This window comes from Alternaria arborescens (assembly GCF_004154835.1).
Source record: "Alternaria arborescens strain FERA 675 chromosome Unknown contig_13, whole genome shotgun sequence".
Taxonomy (NCBI): Eukaryota; Fungi; Ascomycota; class Dothideomycetes; order Pleosporales; family Pleosporaceae; genus Alternaria; species Alternaria arborescens.
Window position 1 is genome coordinate 174,640 of NW_021167868.1, and position 20,763 is coordinate 195,402.

General features: G+C 50.9%; 10 protein-coding genes across 10 annotated transcripts; 8 read left to right on the forward strand and 2 right to left on the reverse strand.

Annotated features, from left to right (window-relative positions):
* Window positions 1–1,497: 1,497 nt before the first annotated feature.
* AA0111_g6183 (hypothetical protein) lies at window positions 1,498–2,425 on the forward strand (the record flags this gene model as incomplete). Its single annotated transcript, XM_028652377.1, has 3 exons — window positions 1,498–1,537; window positions 1,621–2,350; window positions 2,407–2,425. The coding sequence occupies 3 exons, from the start codon at window positions 1,498–1,500 to the stop codon at window positions 2,423–2,425; spliced, it is 789 nt and encodes a 262-aa protein (XP_028506277.1).
* A 218-nt stretch (window positions 2,426–2,643) lies between these two features.
* AA0111_g6184 (hypothetical protein) lies at window positions 2,644–3,297 on the reverse strand (the record flags this gene model as incomplete). The annotated part of the gene is made up of 1 exon (XM_028652378.1): window positions 2,644–3,297. The coding sequence occupies one exon, from the start codon at window positions 3,295–3,297 to the stop codon at window positions 2,644–2,646; it is 654 nt and encodes a 217-aa protein (XP_028506272.1).
* Window positions 3,298–3,710: 413 nt separating this feature from the next.
* Window positions 3,711–4,878, forward strand: AA0111_g6185 (hypothetical protein; the record flags this gene model as incomplete). Its single annotated transcript, XM_028652379.1, has 3 exons — window positions 3,711–3,963; window positions 4,022–4,510; window positions 4,568–4,878. 3 exons carry the CDS (start codon window positions 3,711–3,713, stop codon window positions 4,876–4,878), a joined length of 1,053 nt encoding a protein of 350 aa, XP_028506271.1.
* Window positions 4,879–5,387: 509 nt separating this feature from the next.
* AA0111_g6186 (hypothetical protein) lies at window positions 5,388–6,711 on the reverse strand (the record flags this gene model as incomplete). Its single annotated transcript, XM_028652380.1, has 4 exons — window positions 5,388–5,836; window positions 5,896–5,991; window positions 6,043–6,384; window positions 6,444–6,711. 4 exons carry the CDS (start codon window positions 6,709–6,711, stop codon window positions 5,388–5,390), a joined length of 1,155 nt encoding a protein of 384 aa, XP_028506274.1.
* An 857-nt stretch (window positions 6,712–7,568) lies between these two features.
* AA0111_g6187 (hypothetical protein) lies at window positions 7,569–8,659 on the forward strand (the record flags this gene model as incomplete). The annotated part of the gene is made up of 3 exons (XM_028652381.1): window positions 7,569–7,775; window positions 7,829–8,167; window positions 8,225–8,659. 3 exons carry the CDS (start codon window positions 7,569–7,571, stop codon window positions 8,657–8,659), a joined length of 981 nt encoding a protein of 326 aa, XP_028506273.1.
* Window positions 8,660–10,571: 1,912 nt separating this feature from the next.
* AA0111_g6188 (hypothetical protein) lies at window positions 10,572–12,047 on the forward strand (the record flags this gene model as incomplete). The annotated part of the gene is made up of 1 exon (XM_028652382.1): window positions 10,572–12,047. One exon carries the CDS (start codon window positions 10,572–10,574, stop codon window positions 12,045–12,047), a length of 1,476 nt encoding a protein of 491 aa, XP_028506280.1.
* Window positions 12,048–12,405: 358 nt separating this feature from the next.
* On the forward strand, window positions 12,406–13,715 carry AA0111_g6189 (hypothetical protein; the record flags this gene model as incomplete). The annotated part of the gene is made up of 2 exons (XM_028652383.1): window positions 12,406–12,881; window positions 12,932–13,715. The coding sequence occupies 2 exons, from the start codon at window positions 12,406–12,408 to the stop codon at window positions 13,713–13,715; spliced, it is 1,260 nt and encodes a 419-aa protein (XP_028506279.1).
* A 562-nt stretch (window positions 13,716–14,277) lies between these two features.
* AA0111_g6190 (hypothetical protein) lies at window positions 14,278–15,568 on the forward strand (the record flags this gene model as incomplete). Its single annotated transcript, XM_028652385.1, has 3 exons — window positions 14,278–14,334; window positions 14,397–15,167; window positions 15,221–15,568. The coding sequence occupies 3 exons, from the start codon at window positions 14,278–14,280 to the stop codon at window positions 15,566–15,568; spliced, it is 1,176 nt and encodes a 391-aa protein (XP_028506122.1).
* Window positions 15,569–16,479: 911 nt separating this feature from the next.
* On the forward strand, window positions 16,480–16,752 carry AA0111_g6191 (hypothetical protein; the record flags this gene model as incomplete). Its single annotated transcript, XM_028652386.1, has 1 exon — window positions 16,480–16,752. The coding sequence occupies one exon, from the start codon at window positions 16,480–16,482 to the stop codon at window positions 16,750–16,752; it is 273 nt and encodes a 90-aa protein (XP_028506123.1).
* A 2,378-nt stretch (window positions 16,753–19,130) lies between these two features.
* On the forward strand, window positions 19,131–20,531 carry AA0111_g6192 (N amino acid transport system protein; the record flags this gene model as incomplete). Its single annotated transcript, XM_028652387.1, has 1 exon — window positions 19,131–20,531. One exon carries the CDS (start codon window positions 19,131–19,133, stop codon window positions 20,529–20,531), a length of 1,401 nt encoding a protein of 466 aa, XP_028506120.1.
* Window positions 20,532–20,763: the final 232 nt, after the last annotated feature.

The following is a 20,763-nucleotide window of genomic DNA, read 5'->3' on the forward strand; positions in this document are numbered from 1 at the left end:
GCTATAGAAGGGAGTCTAGAGTGGGGTATGTCTTACTAAGTCGACGAAGCGGTCAACACCCGCTAAGCGATAGGAAGGGATCTATCCAAAATACAGAGCTAAGATGATGAAAATGAGGGACGAAGGTAGCGTTGAGATCGCGAATCAGCAAGAGGAGGTGTGAGCTGTTTAGCGCTAGTGTGCCAAGAAATAACAGCGCTAGCTTTTCGTCACCGGTTGATCCACTTAACGCCTCTGGACGACACCTGTGCATCTCATCATCTTCCAACTGTAAATGCGCCATCACCTTTCCAATGATTTCGATTCGATATGGGCGAAAGATGGTAGCCATCGCGTTCACTGCTATCGCCCAGGCCTCTCCGCGTACACGCGAGTGACCCGCGTTCCTTCGTCCAGTAACCGAACACGAAACGATATCCCAAGGTTTCGCCAACGTGCGGTACCAAGGACCGCATTCACGGAACCGGCTACAGGAACTCCTCTACGTCAAAGACATCTGCTACTAATCAGATGCTTGCACTCATGTTTTTGTGGGGACCTTAAGGGTCATCACGCTGACAACCACTGTGGAGAGTCCTGGAGTGAACTGATCTCACTCAATTCCTCTACTGTTGCTTCTTCATACAGACTGAGGACGACGTTCAACAATTATTGAGATGAAGGCAAATCCATGCCGTACTGAGAGTCAACAGCAATGTATCAACGAAGAATTTGTCGAACATACCATAATACGATATTGTGGGAGTAACTCTTCGGATTTGACCATACCTAAAGCGGACCTTGCAGTTGCATGGTCTGAAGAATGCTGACTCTTATAAGCTCTGTATGCAAAGAATACGCTGTGAGAATCGCGCATATCTCTCCTCTTATCCGATGTTTCGAACTACACACGAGTACTACTGAGCTGGCTAGCACTCGCAAGAGCATGTCGTTGAAGACTTTACAACTTGAACTCGGGATCTGCACGGCTGAGTCTATGTTAAGATCAGCTTGGTTTTATCATATCGACCTCGATGCATGCCGTAACATGCAACATATTTTGCGAGATGGTTCATCTCACGGAGAAGTGTCGCTTTGAGTGAGGGGTGTGACATGGAGCTTAGGGACCGAGACTCCTGTGTCAGCACAATTCTTGGAGAGATAAGCAACGTACTAATGCATCCAATCGAACATGTGGATAGAGTGTCGTACGCAAGACCATTACACATCGGTCGCTTTCAGATTCGACAGAACAATGGCGGCTTGACATCGGGCGCTTTAAGCTGACAGCATATCGTGTCGCAATTTATGCGGGGTGTTGTCCTCCACCTCCCGAGATCACACTTCCTCACCCGGCTCCGCGCTAGTGTTTAGATCTTAGGCCGAAACCGACTAACTCAATCGGTGTATTTCTGAATCCACCGAGTCAGAAAGCCCCGACGACGATGCATGATCACGATAAAACAACATCGAGATCCACGGGGTGAGGATGCGGTTACGAAGATCATCATATCGAAAATGCTTTCGGGAGCAGCTCTCATCACAGAAGCGGGATCTGGTAGGTCAAGTTCGGCGTTCTATGTAGTACAATCTTTAGCAATATGGTTTGTAGCTAAGAAAAAAACTGACTCGGTGTGGTAGGCTTCGGCCAGAGCGCTGCATACTCGCTGGCTCAGCATGGTGTTCGCCAATTCGCGCTCGTCGACACCAACGAAGCCGGTCTGCAAGAGACCATCCAGAAGCTAGCATCGCAGTATAACGTAACAGACGTGTTGGGCGTGTCTACCGAATGCAGTACCGAAGATGCCGTTGAGGCTGCTGTTCAGCAAGCTGCATCGCGCTTCGGGCGTATCGATTTCGCCATCAACAATGCCGGCTTCGGTGGGCCGATGGGCGGCAGTCCGGACACAGCGCCCGCCGCATTCGAAGCCCATCTCAAAGACCACGTAACACTCTTGTGGTTGTGGCATCGGGCCGAGCTACGGCAGATGCTACGGCAGGAGCCTCGCGATGGGCGGTATGGCCGTGGAAGCATCGTACACGTCTGCTCGGTATATGCCTTCGCTGCCTCGCCGCCTGGGATCGCTGCTGGTGCTTATGTAGCGGGTCGCCACGCTATACTTGGGTTGACACGTTCTGAGGGTGTGCTGTTTGCGCCGCAACAGATTCGCATCAACGCGCTCTGCCCTGGATATATTGCGTCTCCTACCATCGACTCTTCGGAACAGATCAAGGCTTTCATCGGTAACCTTGTACGCGAGCGTGTGCCTGCAGGCCGCTTGGGACAGCCGGAGGAAGTCGCTGATGCAGTGGCGTTTCTGGCCGGGCCCATGAGCAGCTACATGTTTGGTCAGTCACTAGTACTGGATGGGTATGTCGTTTCCAATTTTGACATAATTAAGAGCATGAAATACTAATTAGAAATAGGGGCTACCTGGCTCAATGAGAGCCATGATGCTGTAGTACTCCGACGAATCCGATGAAAAAGTGGAAATATAATGCAAACGTACCTCCGAGTTTGGTCTCAGGACTAATTACCGGCGCGAAATGTGTAGAATGCGAACCTTTTAATGCCCCATGGCGCGCTCGAATCCAAGATAACATATACCACCACTAAAAAATTGCATTGAAGACTCCAAGTCTGGTATGTGTGCAGAACTGTTGCTAAAACGAAGCACTGGTCCCATCGCTATTCAGTAACGAGCGCGCCTTGAGGCGACGAATGCATGCGCGCACTAGACGGAGATTCGCTCGGACAAGTTCGAGACAAGCTGGCGCAAACGCCGATGTGTCGCTGGTCGTGTCGTTATTGCCCTCAGGCGAAGAAGGAACACAGGGAGTTGGCCCAGATGTGACGAGGGCGGCCTCGAGAGAGCCTAACACAGCTGAGAAACCAGTGAGCCGCAATGTCATTAATTCGTTGCTGAGCGCATCGGCTTCGTCTTCCGCGAGATCATAGTTTCCAAGAGAGAACTTCCAGGGCAGAGTCGCATGTCGGCTTTCGCTGGTGCTGGTTGCAGTTGTAGTCGTGTTGGCGTTGCTGGCATCTGTGGAGGTGTCGGCAGGGTCCTCGTCCTTTAGGTTCCATAATCGGCACAGCCAGTCAACCAGATGGGCACATAGAATCGTGACAGCGGTAAGCGGGAGTCGTTGCTGGCGGCACCGTTCGCAGCTCAATACGGTGAGGCAGGGCTGTTCCACTGAAGACGTGACTTGGATTGCGGTTTCGAGCGGCACCTGCGATGATGTGGTAACTTCTTCGACGCGCACAAGCGTTCGTAGCGCAAGAAAGGCACAACCACAGTCAGCGCGATGCATCTTTGCTCGTATCCTCCATTGTCGCGGAGATGGCCACACCTTACCTAATATCGTGAGTCGAGTCAGGGGCCGCGCAAGTGCCAGGAACTAGTGAGCTCGGTGTGTTTTTGAGTTAGGTTCCCGAGGGGGGACCTGCTAAACTAGTAATGGACAAATGCAACCATCATGTCAGCTGTGTAATATCATCCGACATCTGAATCAGGAATGGGTTCATTCGAATGCACGACATGATTAATCCCCCGAAGATAAACAAGGGCCGCAGCTGTCTAACTATGTCATCGTTTACAAAATGGTGTCCTCGCAAGAAGAAGTAATTCGGGATGAGATCACTATCTATATCTCTATGACACTACGTAGTGTTTATTGAAGATCTAGTGAGTGTACAACAGAATCGCGAAATACCCTATCACATAATGGCCGTTTTTGAGAGTCCCGCTATCACCCCAGGCTCCATCGTCCTCGTTACGGGGTCCAACGGCTTCGTCGGTGCTCACGTCGCAGACCAGCTTCTTCAACAAGGCTACAAAGTGCGAGGCACAGTCCGAGACGCGGCTAAGCACCAATGGCTCGCAGATCTTTTCTCGCAAAAGTATGGCAAGGACAAGTTCGACCTCATCACTGTCAAGGACATGAGAGAGCCTGGCGCATTTGATGACGCGGTCTCAGGTATGTTCCCCGCCTCAATGTCGTAATGCTCCAACACTGATGATGTTCCAACATCTAGGTGTTTCCGGTATCGCGCACGTTGCCTCAGTGCGGGATATGCACGTTACACCAGATGAGTTGATTCGAACCACTGTGGCCGGAACATTGAGTTGTTTGCAGGCCGCGGCGAAGGAGCCCAGTGTGAAGCGATTCGTTCTGACGTCTTCTTCGGCTGCGGTTCGCTCGCTGCAAGCATACCGCGGAACCGATACAGTGTCTGCGGATGAGTATGATGAGCAAACACTGGCCTTGTCTAAGAATATCCCCGACACTCTTCCGCCAATGCATAAGTTCATGATCGGCTATTTTGCCTCCAAGGTAGCGGCAGAACAGGCCTTCTGGGAGTGGGTGAAGAACAACAAGCCACACTTCTCTGTCAACGCGGTACTACCTTGCACTATCTACGGAAGTCCATTGAGCGTTACTCACCAGGGCTACCCGTCTACCGCGAGGATCCCGCTCCAGATTTTGAACGGCGATGTCGACTCTATCAAACACGTCCAGCGCTGTACGTGATTTTCGCTCTTTGTTTGTGCAACTCAACCGACGGCTAATACTCGAGCAGTCTACTATGTTCACGTGCAGGACGTCGCACGGCTTCATGTAGCCGGCTTGATCCACCCAACTACCACCGATGAACGCATTTTCGCCTTTGCCGCCCCATACTCCATCAACGATTTCTTTGACATTTTCGCAAAGGCTGTCCCGGGTCACAAAAACCAAGAGAAACTCGTGGGCCTAGATTTTCCGCTGGCCGAAATTGGACCCCGAGCGAAGGCGGAAGCGCTGCTGAAGGACATGGGCCAGCCAGGGTTTGCGGGGTTGGAGGAAACCATCATTAGCAGCATTCAATCTCGTATAAACGCGTCTTCGTAGCTTCAATAAATTCGAATAAACATCCGTACTGCGTTTGAAGGTTGCTTCGCTAGCGAAGTCGGCTTGGTTCGAGCAGATCGAAGCTTGATGTTAGGCTCGTATCCGCATGTCGGTCCTGACCGGGGCGGCCCTAGCGCTGAAGTTAGCGTGCCCCCTAGGAAGCCTCATCGTCAGGACCTCTTCCGACCACAGGCAAGTCTTCCAGATGCACCAACGACGACGCGCGACTATCAACATTTTAACCGACTTTGCCAGAGAAGACTGGACACGCCATGGGCAAGATTTTCACCAAGTCAGCATTTTCACCTCATTGGACACCAACATGTGAATTGCTTCATGCACGTCTCACTAACTGGCAACTTTTCCGAACCCCCAGCACAAGAATTGGAGCATCCCCATGACAACAGCCAGTTACCATAGTTTGACAACTACAAGGAATTATGCTTCGACAGGAAAAGAGAGCTCGGATCGCTTAACAAGACAATGAAACCTCACAGCTTTTACTTCGTTTACGAAGACTCCTCCTTGGCCTCTTCCGCCAATCCTTCGCGCATCGACTTGCTGTTTGGATCGAAGTAGGGCTTCTCTCCAATGCCGCATACGCGGTATCCGAATCGATCACCAAACTCATCGTAATCCATGGTAGCATTGTGCACCATACTGCGGTTATCCCAGATGGCCATGTCATTTGGACCTTGCCACCTGAAGCGACATTGTAGATCGTGGTTGCGGAGTACCATGTCCATCAGCCAGTTCAGGATCATCTCGCTCTCTGGGGGCGTCAGGCCGTTGATAGAACCTGGGTATGCGCCGATGGAGAAGACGCTCTTCCATCCGGTTACGGGGTTGGTGCGGATGACTGGGTGTACTGCCTTTAGAGGGTTGCCAACGTTCTCGGGGTGACCACGGGCGTCGGTGTATACTTGAAGGTTCTTCATCTTGATGATCTTCTCAAAGACTGCGGGGAGACGTGTCAGTGGGTAAGGGGTTCGATAACTTTTGCTTCATCTGACTTACATGGTGCGGTGTAGTTCGCGGTCTTTCCTTCCAGAAGCTTCCGCATTGGCTCACTGATGCGGTCATAGACCTCATATCCAGATGCCCACAATGTGTCTGAGAAGCGGATTAGTATGTGTGTGAAGGCATGTCTTGAGATGGACATACCTCCTCCAACAGAGGGCAGCTCCACGAGCCGTAAGCATGTGTAATCGGAGGGCACTTGTTCAGACTGGATGTCACTGTGCCACGATTCAAGTGCCTGTCTTGCGTTACCTAAATCACGAGGTACAGACTTGCCCTGGGCCATTATCCTCTGCTTGGAGTTGATGGTGCTGATGTGGAGGTCATCGCCACCCAATGCTCTCTGGGGGTTGAGCACGGGGTGGATGTGTAGGGTGGATTCCTTCGGCTTTCCCACCAGCTCGCCCATACGTTGGATCAGTGTCTTTTGGAGATCGTTGGTCATGTTATTCTGGCCTCGGAAGAAGACAACTCCGCGTCGGGAGACTACAGAAGGGATGTCCGTCAGTTCCGTCTTCCCCCAAGGGTGTCAGTTGCATACTTACTTGTGATGGCGAGGTCTCTTAATAGCTCATCCGAGTTAGGCGCATTAAGCATCTCAACGAGATTGGCCTCTGGGAACTCAGTGCCCACAGTAGGCGTCACCATGAATTGCTTCAGAGGCTTGAGAACGCCCTTCAGCTTCAGTGGCTTTGGGAAGCTCGTTTCCTGGGCAAATCCTCTGCGAAGGCATGGTGAGCGAGCTGATTGCAGTACCGTAGAGCGCAGTGCTGGCGCAGCGCGGCATACTAAGGCGTTGGCAGTTCTCGACATTATGGTTGATAAGGAAACTAATCTATAGGAGCAAAGGGCAGCAAGATGCAAATGGTTCTTCACTATTCGGAAGCGATCTCGTCTACTGTAATAATAGATTTCGAGAAAACCCATCCGTTACCGGGAAACCGAAAAGTCGGCGCATTTTGATCTCACCAACGTACTGTCCGGTGCATATGTTCGCGGTGGTACGAGCTGTGCAAAGCGATCTCAAACGTAATGCCTTACGTGGCTGCACGAACATGCTTGTCTCTTCAACGTCGTTCCCGGATAAAGCGTATCCTATACTTATCCGCTAAGGTCTACGGTACTCTCGCAATCACATGAATACAGCAAATTCCTTCAAGGTACGGTTTACCTAGCTATCAGTTAGAACAACCCACCCTCGTAGCTAATACACGAAGACCCATAGTGGTGGGTCACATATGTTGACTCGGGGCATTTGTGGAACATCGGGCCGAGCTACCCAGGTACTCTGCGGGACATTTACGAGTATACTACCGAAGATTGAACAGCCGGATACTCAGTTCTGAAGGTGGTGATGATACACGATGCCAATGCTTCGTTTACTCCCCGAAAGTTCAGTTGCTAAGTCTAATCAGTGAACAATGGTACCGCACAGCTTCAGCCGAACTCTCAGACACCGAGAACAGGTTAGTATACAACGATTGTTTTCGCGTGCATCCGATCACTTCCGTGTATTCAAGAGTTATCTTTCCTATTCATAGTCGAACACTTTCCGCTCAATCTCATGCTGCCATTTTAGAACGTGCATATCTCATTCTACAATCGAGCCTTCTGCTATCTGCCTCCCTCTCCTATCGTAAATCCGGAGAGATAGCGTTCACTTTCCACATATGGCTAAGAAACTTGTCGTCGTTACTGGTGCGACTGGCAACCAGGGCGGCTCTATCGCCCGCGGATTGCTTAAGACAGGAGATTGGCATGTCCGCGCTGTGACCAGGAATCCCAATGGAGAAAAGGCGCAAAAACTTGCTGCAGAGGGTATGGAAGTAGTCCAAGCCAGCTACGAAGACGAGGAGTCCGTCAGGAAGGCATTTGCCGTAAGTCACTTCCTGCTTGCGCCCTGTGACTGATGGGTATCTGACATGAACAGGGTGCTCAAGCCATCTTTGCGGTAACTCAATGGTGGGAAGCTTTCTTCAAAGGCGCCGGCCAGATAGGAGCTGGTGAAGTTGAAGAGCGCCAGGGTATCATGCTTGCGAAGCTGGCGGCTGAAGTACCAACGCTGGAGCATTACATCTGGAGCACACTTCCTGCTGCAGATGTAATCACCAAAGGCAAATACCCCGTTCCTCACTTCGACTACAAGGCGAAGGTCGACGATCACATCCGGAAAAACATGCCAGACTTGGCTGCTAAGACGACCTTTCTCATGTTCGGTTTCTATCCATCCAACTTCGCCTTCTTTGGCATGTTGAAGCCACAACCAGTAGTAAGTCGATGCTTTCGTAACCTCTTCCAATCACAAAACTGATCAACCTGCGATTAGGCCACTGCGCCAGGGACATATGTTTGGATGGTTCCGTCGGATCCGGCGACCGTTTACCCCATGGCCGGCGATATGGCCAAGGACCCTGGTATCTGGGCGCGCCAAATTCTCGCTAACCCTAAGTTAACGCATGGGAAATACGCCGGGGTGTGCACTGAGGTCATCACTCTGGGAGAGGCGTTGAAACAGTGGGAAGTTGTCTCAGGCAAGAAAGGTGTATATGTCGAAGTGAAGCCAGAGGTAATCGGCCAACTATTTGGCCTAGCAGGAGAAGAGGCTGTTACTGGAGTGTTATTTGGCGAGGCAGTGACGGACTGGTTTGGCCACGTCAAAGAACAAGGTCTTTTCGTCACAAAGGAGGAGCTAGGTATCTCCGTGCATGAGGTGTCTAACTTCAAACAAAGTCTTGAGGCGGTTGGACAATTTTTGGGCTGATTGCCACATTAGTAGAATAACAAAGAAAGAATTAGCTATGCCATAATGAGTCTAGCTGAATTGTAAACAACACCATTCGATGTAGCGTTCGACCATTCATTGCTGCTCATGCTTTTATGCACGTTGAGTCGTAATTTCACCAATCTCTTCTACACCAAGTTAAAACATGACTTACATATGACGTGGGGAAGTCAAAGGTTTGGAGAACCTCAAATCGAGCAATCGTGATGGTGCAATCTGGACCATTTGACGGTGAATCTGTGCGTAGGTGGTTGCAACCGAAGAAGGCCCTTTTGGACATATCCTTTCGTCCGCTAGTCTCCACGCGAAACTGCTCATCTACTTAATTGGTTCAACAGATTCATCAAGCGATACCCACCTAGCGTTTGAGGTGGGAGCACAAGGCTCTCTACTAACAATGTGCTCCAAGGAGCTTGCGGGATACGACGGGTTCCGATCGTGTTAGCTAATGGGCCCTCTTGTTACTTCGGCCCGAAGGCTTGTATATACCTTATCTCAAGGACTTGTGGGTGCAACCGAACAAGGCCCTTTTGAAGATATCCCCTCGGATCGCCAGTTTCCACGCAAACCTGCCAGAATAGCATCAGCGCATAGAGATAGCGCACGGATCTGGTAAGTAACATTAGCTGATACCCTGGTGGCCATCCATTTGGTCCAGGTAAAGCGATACTGCAGAACCGACGAGCCACTTACGACATCTGCAGTCCAAATCACACCCATACGGAAGGATACTCGTGGGAAAGAAATATCGCAAAAACGACTAGCTGATGTCTTTGTCTGACGTGATACGTATGCTATAGTTCGAACAGTAAACCCTGCTCTATTCACCGCTGTCTCTGCTTGTTGAGCGAACAGACGTGCCAACCCCCGAACATACCGTTCTTTTTGTCCATCGTACAACATAGTAAACTGCCTATCGTTCATTCTGTTTCCGACGTTTCTGACTTCGGCCATAACTTTGTCTCGGCAAGTTGAAGCAAAGGTTTCCGACTGCAAGCCAAGACTGCTCGTCTCCGGTACTGTACGGTCCGTACATCTCCACCTCAAGATGTGAAAGAACACTAAGAAAACGTGTATATATGGAGATGTTCTTTGCTGGCGGCTTTTGAAGCCGTCACCGAGCCAATGGCGTCCAATAACCAGCCCAACCAAAGTCTAACTCCAGGTTTGCAATAGGATCGTCGCAATACGAGCCCGAGCCCTGCTTCAACCTGGACCCCGCAGACCTTGGCAATCCACCTTGGAAGGTGTGGGACGTGGAAAGTCTGTACCCTAGTCGAGTGCGTGCTACCCGATCGGTACATCCCGTGATTGGGCCGAGCGACCGTTTCCAACACATAGGTACCGTGTAAGACGTGCATCGTTCCGAGCCGTGCGTTAGTGCAAAGTTGATTACATATTGAATGTTGTGCAGTTCCAATGCTGTGGTAAAAGACAAAGGTTTGGTACGGAGACGGCTAGCAAGAGCATGTTTCACCTGCCATGGTATCAAGGAAAACTATTGTAAGTGGGCCACTAGCAAGGGACTGTAGCACCTAATCCTAGCTAGGACGATTACGCCTCAGTATGTAACCTTGGAACGTTGTAACGCGTCGGTTCCTTCCGAAGTGTCCCCAGATCGCGAGATCCCAGCGCCACATGCGAAACTCTTGCCTCCCACCACCGCCGTACCTAGGTAGTTCGAGATCGAATAGCTAACACGTAGCTGCATAGCGAGATTAATGGTATCAGCGCTTGCTGTCAGCCAGAAACCATTCCGAAGTCCCTCCATATTGTCAGGTTTTAGCGTCTCCACACACGACAGTTTGGCCTGAGACGATGGTGAGTACATGTACCGCGATATCGCCATTACCTACTAGCTGTCAATCAATATATCAACGTCAAATTAAATATGCAAGAAAAAGATTCAAGTGCAAAGGGCAACGTCCCAGTGCCAAAACCCACAAAGTACCGCCTCGCATGTGACAGCTGCCAACACTCCAAGATCCGATGCGACCAGGAACGGCCAAAATGTCGCAGATGTGCAAAGAAGGGCATAGAGTGTGTCTACAGCCCAGCACGACGTGCTGGACGACCACGCACTCGCAACAACAGCAAGAGCACATCTAGCATTGAGAGCAGTGCAACATCGAGCTTGAAAGGGTATTTGACACCCGTGACGGAGCACGGCATCACCATCCCAGCCGTAGGTCAGACGTCGCCCTTTGGTCCACCTAGCATGCTATCCGCCTCCGAAGACTGCTCCAGCTCCAGCTCCAGCTCCAACACATCCACTATCCCTAGCATAGCGCAGACTATGCCACTCCCGAGTCCCGACGATATGGACTTCTCCTCGTATCCACGGTCAGACGGCGACTTCATGCAAGGTATTCCGGACTTCACGGGTTCACAATGCGGCACACCGAAACAAACTACCAATTGCTATTACGCCATGTCTCCCGAGTTCCACATCGCTCCAGAGCTTCTCAATATAGGCTTCTGCGGACCACCATGGGAGCAGCAACACGATCAGGAACAACACCAATCCCTCTCTACGCCCATGCTCTTCGACGAAGGACTACCGTACTTTGGTTTACTTACCCCGGACGGTCACCAACCTCGGCATCTAGATCAGCATCAGAACGACATACCGATACCGACCACGAGCAGCAGTGAAATCGAAAATGGCAGCTATGCGACCCATCCGCAACAGCAAGTACATCCACAGTGTCCACAGTCTTTTGACCAAACCACTCCTTCGACGAAATCATGCAACTGCGTTTCCAACCTTCTTGATTACCTATCTACGCCTTCTCACGGACCCTCCTCGTCACCCCTCACCTCCACGTCAACCGCCCTGTCAACGTCCAGAACCCTCATTACATGCTGTTATACTACGATAATCTGCGCCAACGAGTGCTCTACACGCCCTTCAACTGCGCTCCTCATTTGCGAAGCCATTGACCGGGCGCTTGTGTCGCTCAAACTGGGCGGCAACTCCCTCTGGACACCCACAATGACACCTAACCCAAATCATGATAATCGGGGATCTTCATCACCATCGTCTTTATCTAGCATAAGCGACGGTAATGGTAACGATCTCATGCTGCCATCATCCGTGGTAGACGAGGAGTGCGAACCGCTGCGTTGTGGATCACTGCCGATCCAGGGTGCCGACAGGCGGGCTGTAGTGCGTGTGCTACTAGTGAAGCGGGTACTGGAAGCACAACGGGTGCTGGAGCGGCTACGGGATGCCTTGCTATCAGGGCTGTCAATCGGTGGGGACGTAGCAGTGAAGAACCCACTGCTAGCACTATGTGCAGATGTTGTGGGGGAGTTCACGAAGAAGGTGGCGGAAAGGGCGGAGACTGTTAGGTTGAAGATGTAGCAAGAAAGGGTCCAGAATGGAGGTATAGGGGGTCTACAAATTTTAGCGATAGTTCGGCTTGTTTTCTATCTCGGGGAATACTACTCGAGTCAATCAACGACATGATCGCACGGTGGTTTCCACTCCTCATGCTCGCGACCATCGCTAAACTCCACATGATCTTCCGGAACCACAATCTCGGCCACCGATCATGCAAGCAGCTCTCGATAACATACAATGTACCGATCGCAACACGGGTAACGTCGATCTGAAACCTTGCTGCCGCGCTCTCTTGTATAAGTTGATCCCTTTGTCACAACTTGTTGCATCTATCCATCCAGCGACCTGCATATACATCTATTAGCAAGGAAACATTATCATGTCTGCCATACCATTCCTTTCTGAATCTTTGAACACAGACCCCGGAGAGGGTGTCGCGGCCGATACTATCCTTGAAGCTCTCGAATCTCTTGCCTCTGGCAACATCCCAGCTCCCCTTCGTGACGATGAGGAAAGGCGGCTCCGATTCTTAGAGGCTGCCAGAATGGCCTCTCTTAAGCTCGAGCAGCCGTGGGACACCATGCAGCGATTGATCTTTTGTGCACTACCGCCCAACATGGTGCAAGTTGGTATTGATCTTGGGCTGTGGAGGCTACTCACTAAGCGAGAGGGTGCAGTGATGAGTGTGAGTGAGATGGCTGTGGAGTTGGGTGCGGAAAAAGCACTGTTAGTGCGAGTGTTGCGGTGGGCTGCGACGCAATGGATGGTGGAGCAGGTTGGCGTCGAGACGTACCGTGCAACAAACATTACGCGATATCTTTCCATGTCAGGGCTAGAGTCTGTCATATTCCATGTGTGAGTACTCCGTGTCTGGTCTTGACAATCACAGCTGACTCTCTTTGCAGAACAGAAAGGAATATTGCACTTTACAACGCGATACCAAAGTGGCTAGCCGACAATTCCTACCAGCAACCGCAAGACAATAAGAACCTTCCATTCAACTTAAGTAAAAACACCGACCTACACTTTTTTGAATGGTTGTCGCGGCGACCACGCCACCAACAGGCATTCAACGAGTACATGTCCTTTCAGCGGGTAGGGCAAAAGAGCTGGCTCGATGTGTTCCCACTCGAAAAGTACGTGCACGCCTCGAGCGCGGGTGTTGAGCACCGAAAGCTTTTCGTGGACGTCGGTGGTGGCTACGGGCACCAGTCTAGAGAGGTTATCAGGAGATTTCCTTGGGTGCAAGGACGTGTTGTGCTACAGGATACACACGCGGCTGCTATCGACTCTGCCAAGGGTATCGAAGGCTTGGAGGTCGTTCATCATGACTTCAATAAGGTGCAACCAGTCAAGGGCGCGTGCGTTTACTACCTGCGCAACATCTTGCATGACTGGCCCGATCAGGTCTGTCTTAACATCCTGTCACAACTGAAGGATGCACTGGCTCCTGACTCGGTCATCCTGCTTGACGAGCTCACCCTTGGGGACGAGAGCACACACTGGTACGGAGCCTCTTTTGATCTACTGATGATGGCAAATTATGGGGCTCGAGAGAGGTCACTGGCGGAGTGGGATCGTATTCTCGAGAAGGTTGGGCTGGAACGGAAAACGTTTGTGCCGTACAGCATGCATGGAGATGGCATCCAGGTAGTGGGTGCTCGAGCAACGGTTCACGAAAGATTATAAGCGTGTTTGGTTTTGCTTTTGGTTTTCAGTGCACAGGAGCAGCGTGTGATATATATTGCTCTTCCTTGAGCTCTTAAATTGTAAATTTGTTGACTGCCACGAGTGTCTCCTGCTAGAGTTATGGTATTTCCTGGCCAAAGCTTCCTTTCATTGATTGGCCTAATCGGCTTCACATGTGGAGCTTCAGTCCGAAAACACAACTGCCGCTCTCGAAAGTTCTCGTGTCCTAACTAGCGGTTGGCACCATCGGCGGATTCCCTTGTAGTTTTGCTCAACGTTGAAAAATGCCAGTTTCCATTTTAAGACGTCTGAGCGAATGTAGACATGTTGTTCCAAAGTTGATGCTGGATGAGGCGGCTCGGTGGATTTTGGTATTACCCGACTTGCCAAATTGGTCCGCGATAATCACCAACACAGGAACAAAGTTTGACCAGAGAAGCTAGACTCGTACGTAAGCAGTTACGCGACCTAATTTCCCGTTTCAGTATACCATTACCATAGATATATTGTACGGGCGAAGATAGAACTCGTCAACACACACTTATTCTTCATCCTCAATACCATGGCAAGCAACTTCAAGATTGAGCCTCTGGCTCATCCTTCGGGGAAGACATGCAAGGTACGTGTTGACCAGAGATTGGAGTCATCCTTACTGTTCTCCACTTACAATATTGCACTTAGTTCGGAGCTGTCGTCACTGGCCTCGATTTAAACCAGTTTACAGACGAAACGGCAGTGCAGTTGCAGAAAGCGGCCTGGGAGCACAAGCTTCTTATCATCAAAGGCCAAAAGGACCTGGAACCGAAGCGTGGCTGGGAGTTACTGCAGAAGCTTGATCCAGACTCCAAGAAGATAGATAACACCACGTTCGCCAGGGCATTTTACCCAAAAGATGGCATAGTGGCAGCCATCAACTATGTCGAAGTTCCGGAAGCGGGTGCTTTCGTGTTCATCGGCAAAGGCCCCCAAGACGACCCAAAATACGGCAAGCCTGGTCTTAACATGGGCGATACCAACTTCAACCAGTACTACCAGAAGCCGCTCGCGGATGCAGACTTTGAAGCCGGGAAGGCCCGCTTCCATTGGTGGCATGTGGATGGTACCTACTGGAAGTATGATCCCCCGACCTTCACCATGCTCCGGCCTATTAAGTTCCCAACGGAAGGCAAGAGCACGCAGACAGTGGTGTGGGCTGACGGCTCTGGTCAGAGCATGGAAGTCAAGCCAGGACGAACAGCGTTTGTAGATGTCGAGCAATTGTATGATATGCTGAGCGATGACGAGAAGAAGACGGTGGACCACAGCTGGGTTGAGTACATGTATTGGCCTTATGAAAAGATCAAGGGCTGCCGTGGTGCTCCAAATGGCCTAGGCGTCGCAAATGAGGGCAGGGAACTGCCGGACGAAGAGTTAGAGGCGCATGAGGAAGGAAGCAAAGATTGGCAGAAAAAGGTATGGTCAACCTGGGAACATACGCAATCAGTCTGATACTAACGCAACCGTAGCTTCCGTTGGTCTGGGTCAACCCCGTCACCGGTAAGAAGTCATTCCAAGTGCAGCATAACCTTGCCCATAGGCTGTTCATCCGTAACGGCCCGAATGACACACCCAAGGTCATTGATGACTTGGGTGAGGTCAGGAAGTTCTTGGATAACATCCAAGGAAGGATGATTAAGCCCGAACACATCTGGGTGGGTCCCGAGGAAGAGCACGATATCCTCCTCTTCCAGAACTACGGCCTCTTCCACACCAAGATCGATTACCCAGCCAGTTGGGGTGTCAGGACGGTGCATCAGGGTTGGTTGCCTGGTGGCAAGCCACCTGCCGGGCCAGTGCCAATTCCAGAAGCTTAGGTATCATGATTCAACACATTGTTATGCATGTGCGCACAACAAGACATGGTTCTGATGCTCTTCGATACGACCCCCTCTTCATGGCATTGTGGATCATTCTTCCTTCCGCCTCCTTCCGTGGGATCGCTCTGTCCGTTGTCTCGTCTATGCCGGCGATCTAATTGAGGCTCATTACATGGGCTGGTTTACGCATCTGTACGGCCCGACTGGGGGCATGGCGAAATATATTGTCGGTTGCGGGTAGAGGCGCGTTGTTCGTCGCGAGTCGCGTTGGACAAGGGCAACGATCGTGGGACATCCGGATGCCAAGGCGCTAATCAGGGTTGCGTCATTGTTGAATACCGATAGCCAGGTAACGCAACGAGCGAACCTCCGAGCATTGATCTAACTTACTATTAGGTATCCACTATACTACTAAAGATAGGGCTTTCAATAGAAGGAGGTTAGGATAGAAAATACATATACTATTTATTAATGTAGGCTTCACCTATACGTACTTTTGGCTGCCACTGACGAAATCCAGAATGTGATTGGAGGTAGCAAATTCAAACCTCGATCTGATATCAACTACATCGATCAGAGTGACATCAGCAACTTGACTGCACAACTGGGTCTTGAAAAGAAGCAAGCTGGCTGCGGTGGTCGCCCGAGCGGTGTCAGCGGAATTGCCATCTGCGGCCCTGATTTTGTCAACATGGGAGACAAGGGTTAGGGACCTGCACTTGCAGTAATGCCTCAATGGAACCACGCCTGACTCAACGATTTCGAAAGGCCCTGCTACCCCGAGAGTACCGCTGATGCGAATGGGGACGGCCCAGCCCCAGGCGTCTCGGCAGATGCCTCAGATGGCGTTGCTGTTGGTAGGTGTCGCGGCGATTCAATTCTCTCCATGACGAGGAGTCTAATCGACAATGACAGGGAGTAAACGTCGCGATCCCAACGGCGGTAAACTCTACAGCGGTCCTCTGATGAGAAGCGTTCCGTTCCCTGTGTACGTCGACGGCGTCTACTGTCCAGGCGACACAACCTGGCGCATCGTCTACAGTCTGTATTATCCCAACAACTACAACCACCGACACGACTGGAAGCGTGCCATAGTCGTCTTTGGCAAAACCCAAGGCGATTGGTGGGAGTGCAAGGCACTTCTCATTGCTCAGCACAGCGGGTACAATAAGCTGCGCTGAGACCAAGCGACAGCGCACAACGATCCGTACTCTGGCAGTCCTGATCACGATAAGAAAGGAGCTCATCCTAAATTATTCCCCGGAATGTACCACCACGCAGCAAATATGTTATGTCGTAGATGAGGTGTGTGTGCTAAGTAAATCGCATAGACGTTCAATGAGGCAAAGACTTCCTGTCTCGGGCCTGGCTGCGATTACTCTCCAGTCATCTACAATGAATACCGCCGTAACAACTCGCAGTACTCTCCAGTGTTGGGCGATATCAGAAATGGTGTAGTAGATGTTCCTCAGGCTTGAGGCGATTATGAAGGCAAGACGCCGCCATGGAAGATTGTACCTCAGGTATGCGGTATGAGCTCGCCTTAATCGAAGCAGAGAAATGTCTCAGAAAATATCTTGTGAATAAGCAAGTAGCTTTCTCGTACAAGTACATCTACTTACGTTTATCAAGTAGATATTATGTCTAGGTTTTACTGAAGAACGCTCATTATGAAACACATAATGTATCACATAGTACAGCGAGACTAAAATTAACCTACAACTCATCCATTAGCGTACGCTCGCCTACGGCACGCTCTTGGATTTGCATTACTGCAACGGTGACTCGCGATAGAGGGCACTGTTATGTAATCGTAGTTCATCACAGACACATTGCGATCTTGCAGCAGTCCGTCGCAATGTCGGATGATCGTGATGTCAGATCTTCTACCCGGCTATCCAGACATGATATGTACATAGTCCAGCAGCGATTCCCAAATCGCCGGGCCTGTCGCAGGACGGCAGACAGGCAGGCATGGGCAGATAGGAAGCAGAACATTTGGCAAAGATGACGAGGGTGGAGTGGATAGACTCAGAGCAGCAGCGTACCAGGCGGCAACGTTGGGTAGCACATGAGGTGGAACAGCGGAGTAGTGAGGTCGAGTTGATGGGGCTGGCGAGCTGAGTGCTCTTTTGCGGGGCGTTGGGAGAAGGGGGAGCCGGGAATCAATTACATGGCTGTGAGTATGAGGAACCAGATGGGGTGCAGGCGAGGCATGAACGGTTAGAGGTAGTCGAGCTGCAGTGCTCCTTTCATGTTGTTACGAGTGTAGGTTGAATCAAGCGACGAGTTTGAGTATCAAGGGTACTGAATCTCGAAGGGGGCTGAGTGCGAGTTCAAAGAGGTGTCAAGTGAGATCTTTTTTGTTGGCATTACTGCAGGAAGGTTGTAGGCATGGGAGCTGTTTTAGGAGGCAACGCGGGCAGATGGAGACATGGCAAGAGAAGGGTAATGAAGGAACAGAGAGTTCTTCTCGCGAGAGCAGTGCGATGAGACTTGTAAGAAGAGAAGGCGGGTCAAGATCGAGCGGAAGTGACGGGTTCCAGGGCTGAATTACCTACTTGGGCGACAACGACGGACACGACCGTTCGGTACTATCAACATTGGCGTTTTGAGAGACCAAGCTTCCTCCTCGCGCTATTCTTCATGCGCCAACATATGCTGTGGCCCTGGAATAGATCACGCTCGAAAGAGCTTTGCATGGTATCGTAGACGGCAGCGCGCAAGAGGGAAAATAGATGCTGATCGGATCGCTATGGCCGCTCTCAGAGGTGAATTCGTAGGTCCGAGAATATGCCAGAAAGACTTGCAATTGTGGAACTCGTGAACGGAAACCAAGTGTCACTTTGACCTCATCTTCCAGCTCGCCTGCCGCAACGAATATATGCCTCGGATAACCGCAACATTGCACGTTCGCATCCCGGTTAAGAACTGTGACGCGCATGTGCGCAATGCAACGCTGCGGCCAAAGACCTCCATGTCTGTATTGCAAACAGTAAAGCTTAGCACTGTATGAAGAAATTGGCGACACATAGAATCCACTTTGGACCGACGTAGTGCATCAAGAATTTTCAGCAATGCAATAGTGCAGCCGTTGAACGGCCGGCTATCCTTGTATTAGCTAAAAACATCTCGCCTAGCTGTCGCTTTCAGGTAAGACCAACGCGATGCTCCGCAAGGATCTGCACGCCTAGTCAGGCCGAATGCTTCCCGAATGCTTCACGTTACACCCCCAGAACATCGTGAGCAGCAAGTGGCGCGCTCAGACTCTGCACCGCTGGAAGACGATGCCGACCTGTGCGCTGGGTCTCCACGTGTCGAGATAACGATATCCTGTTAGTTGTGTCAATTCCATTACTTTTGGCGAGCTTGCGGGGAATCTGCCTTCATATATGTACCATGGGGCATCTTGCACTATGTGGAGAGGGACTGGTGTCTTGTTCAATTTCCTTGTCTGCTCTTATTCATTTCATCACTTATGCTCCTTGAAATCTGAGCTGAAAATCTCTTTAATCCCTAATTGCCGTCATCTGTCACCTTCTCTCCTTTCAACCTCGACATGTCCGACCACATCTCGTCGACACGACGCAAGAATGACAAGAACGATGACGATTCCAATCTAGCTGACAACCAATTATTCGGCGAGGGCGAGGTCTGGGAGTCGCAACGTGCCAAACAAATCGCCAAAGACGGAGATGCTCACTTCCATCGTCTGGGATGGAAGCGCCTCGCAGTTGTCACCATCGTTGAGGCCATCGCCCTTGGCGCGCTTTCTTTGCCCCAGGCCTACGCAACTCTCGGCATGGTTCCAGGCGTTCTGCTCACTGTCGGACTTGGCTGCGTTGCCATCTTTACCAGCTACATTGTTGGTCAGGTGAAGCTGAAGTTCCCAGAGGTCGCGTCCTACGCCGATGCAGGCCGCCTTCTGCTCGGCCGTTTCGGCTACGAACTCTTCGGTGCTGCGCTGGTGCTCGAACTGGTCATGGTTGTTGGTTCGCACGCGTTGACCGGCAGTATCGCGCTCATCAACATCAACGGTGGCCATGTCTGTTCCATCGTGTTCTCCGTTGTTTCCGCCATCATCTTGCTCATTCTCGCCATTCCGCCCTCCTTCTCTGAAGTCGCCATCCTTGGATACATTGATTTTGCCTCCATCCTAATCGCAATCGGCATCACCATCATCGCAACCGGTGTCCAAGCTGGTGACAAGGCTGGCGGCATGTCTGCTGTTGACTGGTCTGCCTGGCCCAAAGAAGACTTGACTTTTTCGGAAGCCTTCGTCGCTGTCTCCAACGTCATCTTCGCTTTCAGCTTTGCCATCGGACAATTCAGCTTCATGGACGAAATGCATACGCCACAAGAATATATGAAATCTATTTGGGCATCTGGCGTCATTCAAATCTGCATCTACACGCTTACCGGAGCGTTATGCTACGCTTTCATTGGCAAAGATGTCGATTCCCCAGCACTCCTCTCTGCTGGTACGCTCGTCTCGAAAATTGCATTTGGCATTGCGCTCCCTGTCATCTTCATTTCCGGTAGCATCAACACTACCGTCGCCCTGCGCTATATCCACGGCCGTATGTTCAAGAACTCGGTGTTGAAGTATATCAACACGGTCGCCGGTTGGGCTTCCTGGATTGTACTGGTCACCATTTTCACCATCATTGCGTGGGTTATTGCCGAAGCCATTCCTATATTTTCTGATCTGCTATCCCTCGCCTCTGCGCTGTTTGTCTCCGGCTTCTCATTCTGGATTCCCGCAGTGATGTGGTACTGTCTCCTTCGCAAGGGCAGCCCCTTTGCGAGAGAAAATCTGTTGATGAGCGCGGCCTGCTTGTTGGCGTTCATCATTGGGATCGTAACGCTGGGTGCCGGGTCTTACGCAACGATTGCGGACATAATCAAACTTACCACAACTGGAACCGCGCATAAGCCGTTCACTTGCCGCTCTGCATAGATTTTGTATATATACTCAAATAGCTTCTTCTCGAACTAGGCTATATTTCCTACTTCAATTCAATTTGCCCGTGGTGACAGCTTTGTGAAGTACCTTAATTCGATGTGTATTCTTGTCAAACAAATAATGCACTACGTCACGACGTCGGTCATCAGAAACAGTCAGGCAACACACAACGCTCGGATAACAACACTAACGGGACGACAGCATGCTGTCTTGAATTCTGCTACTC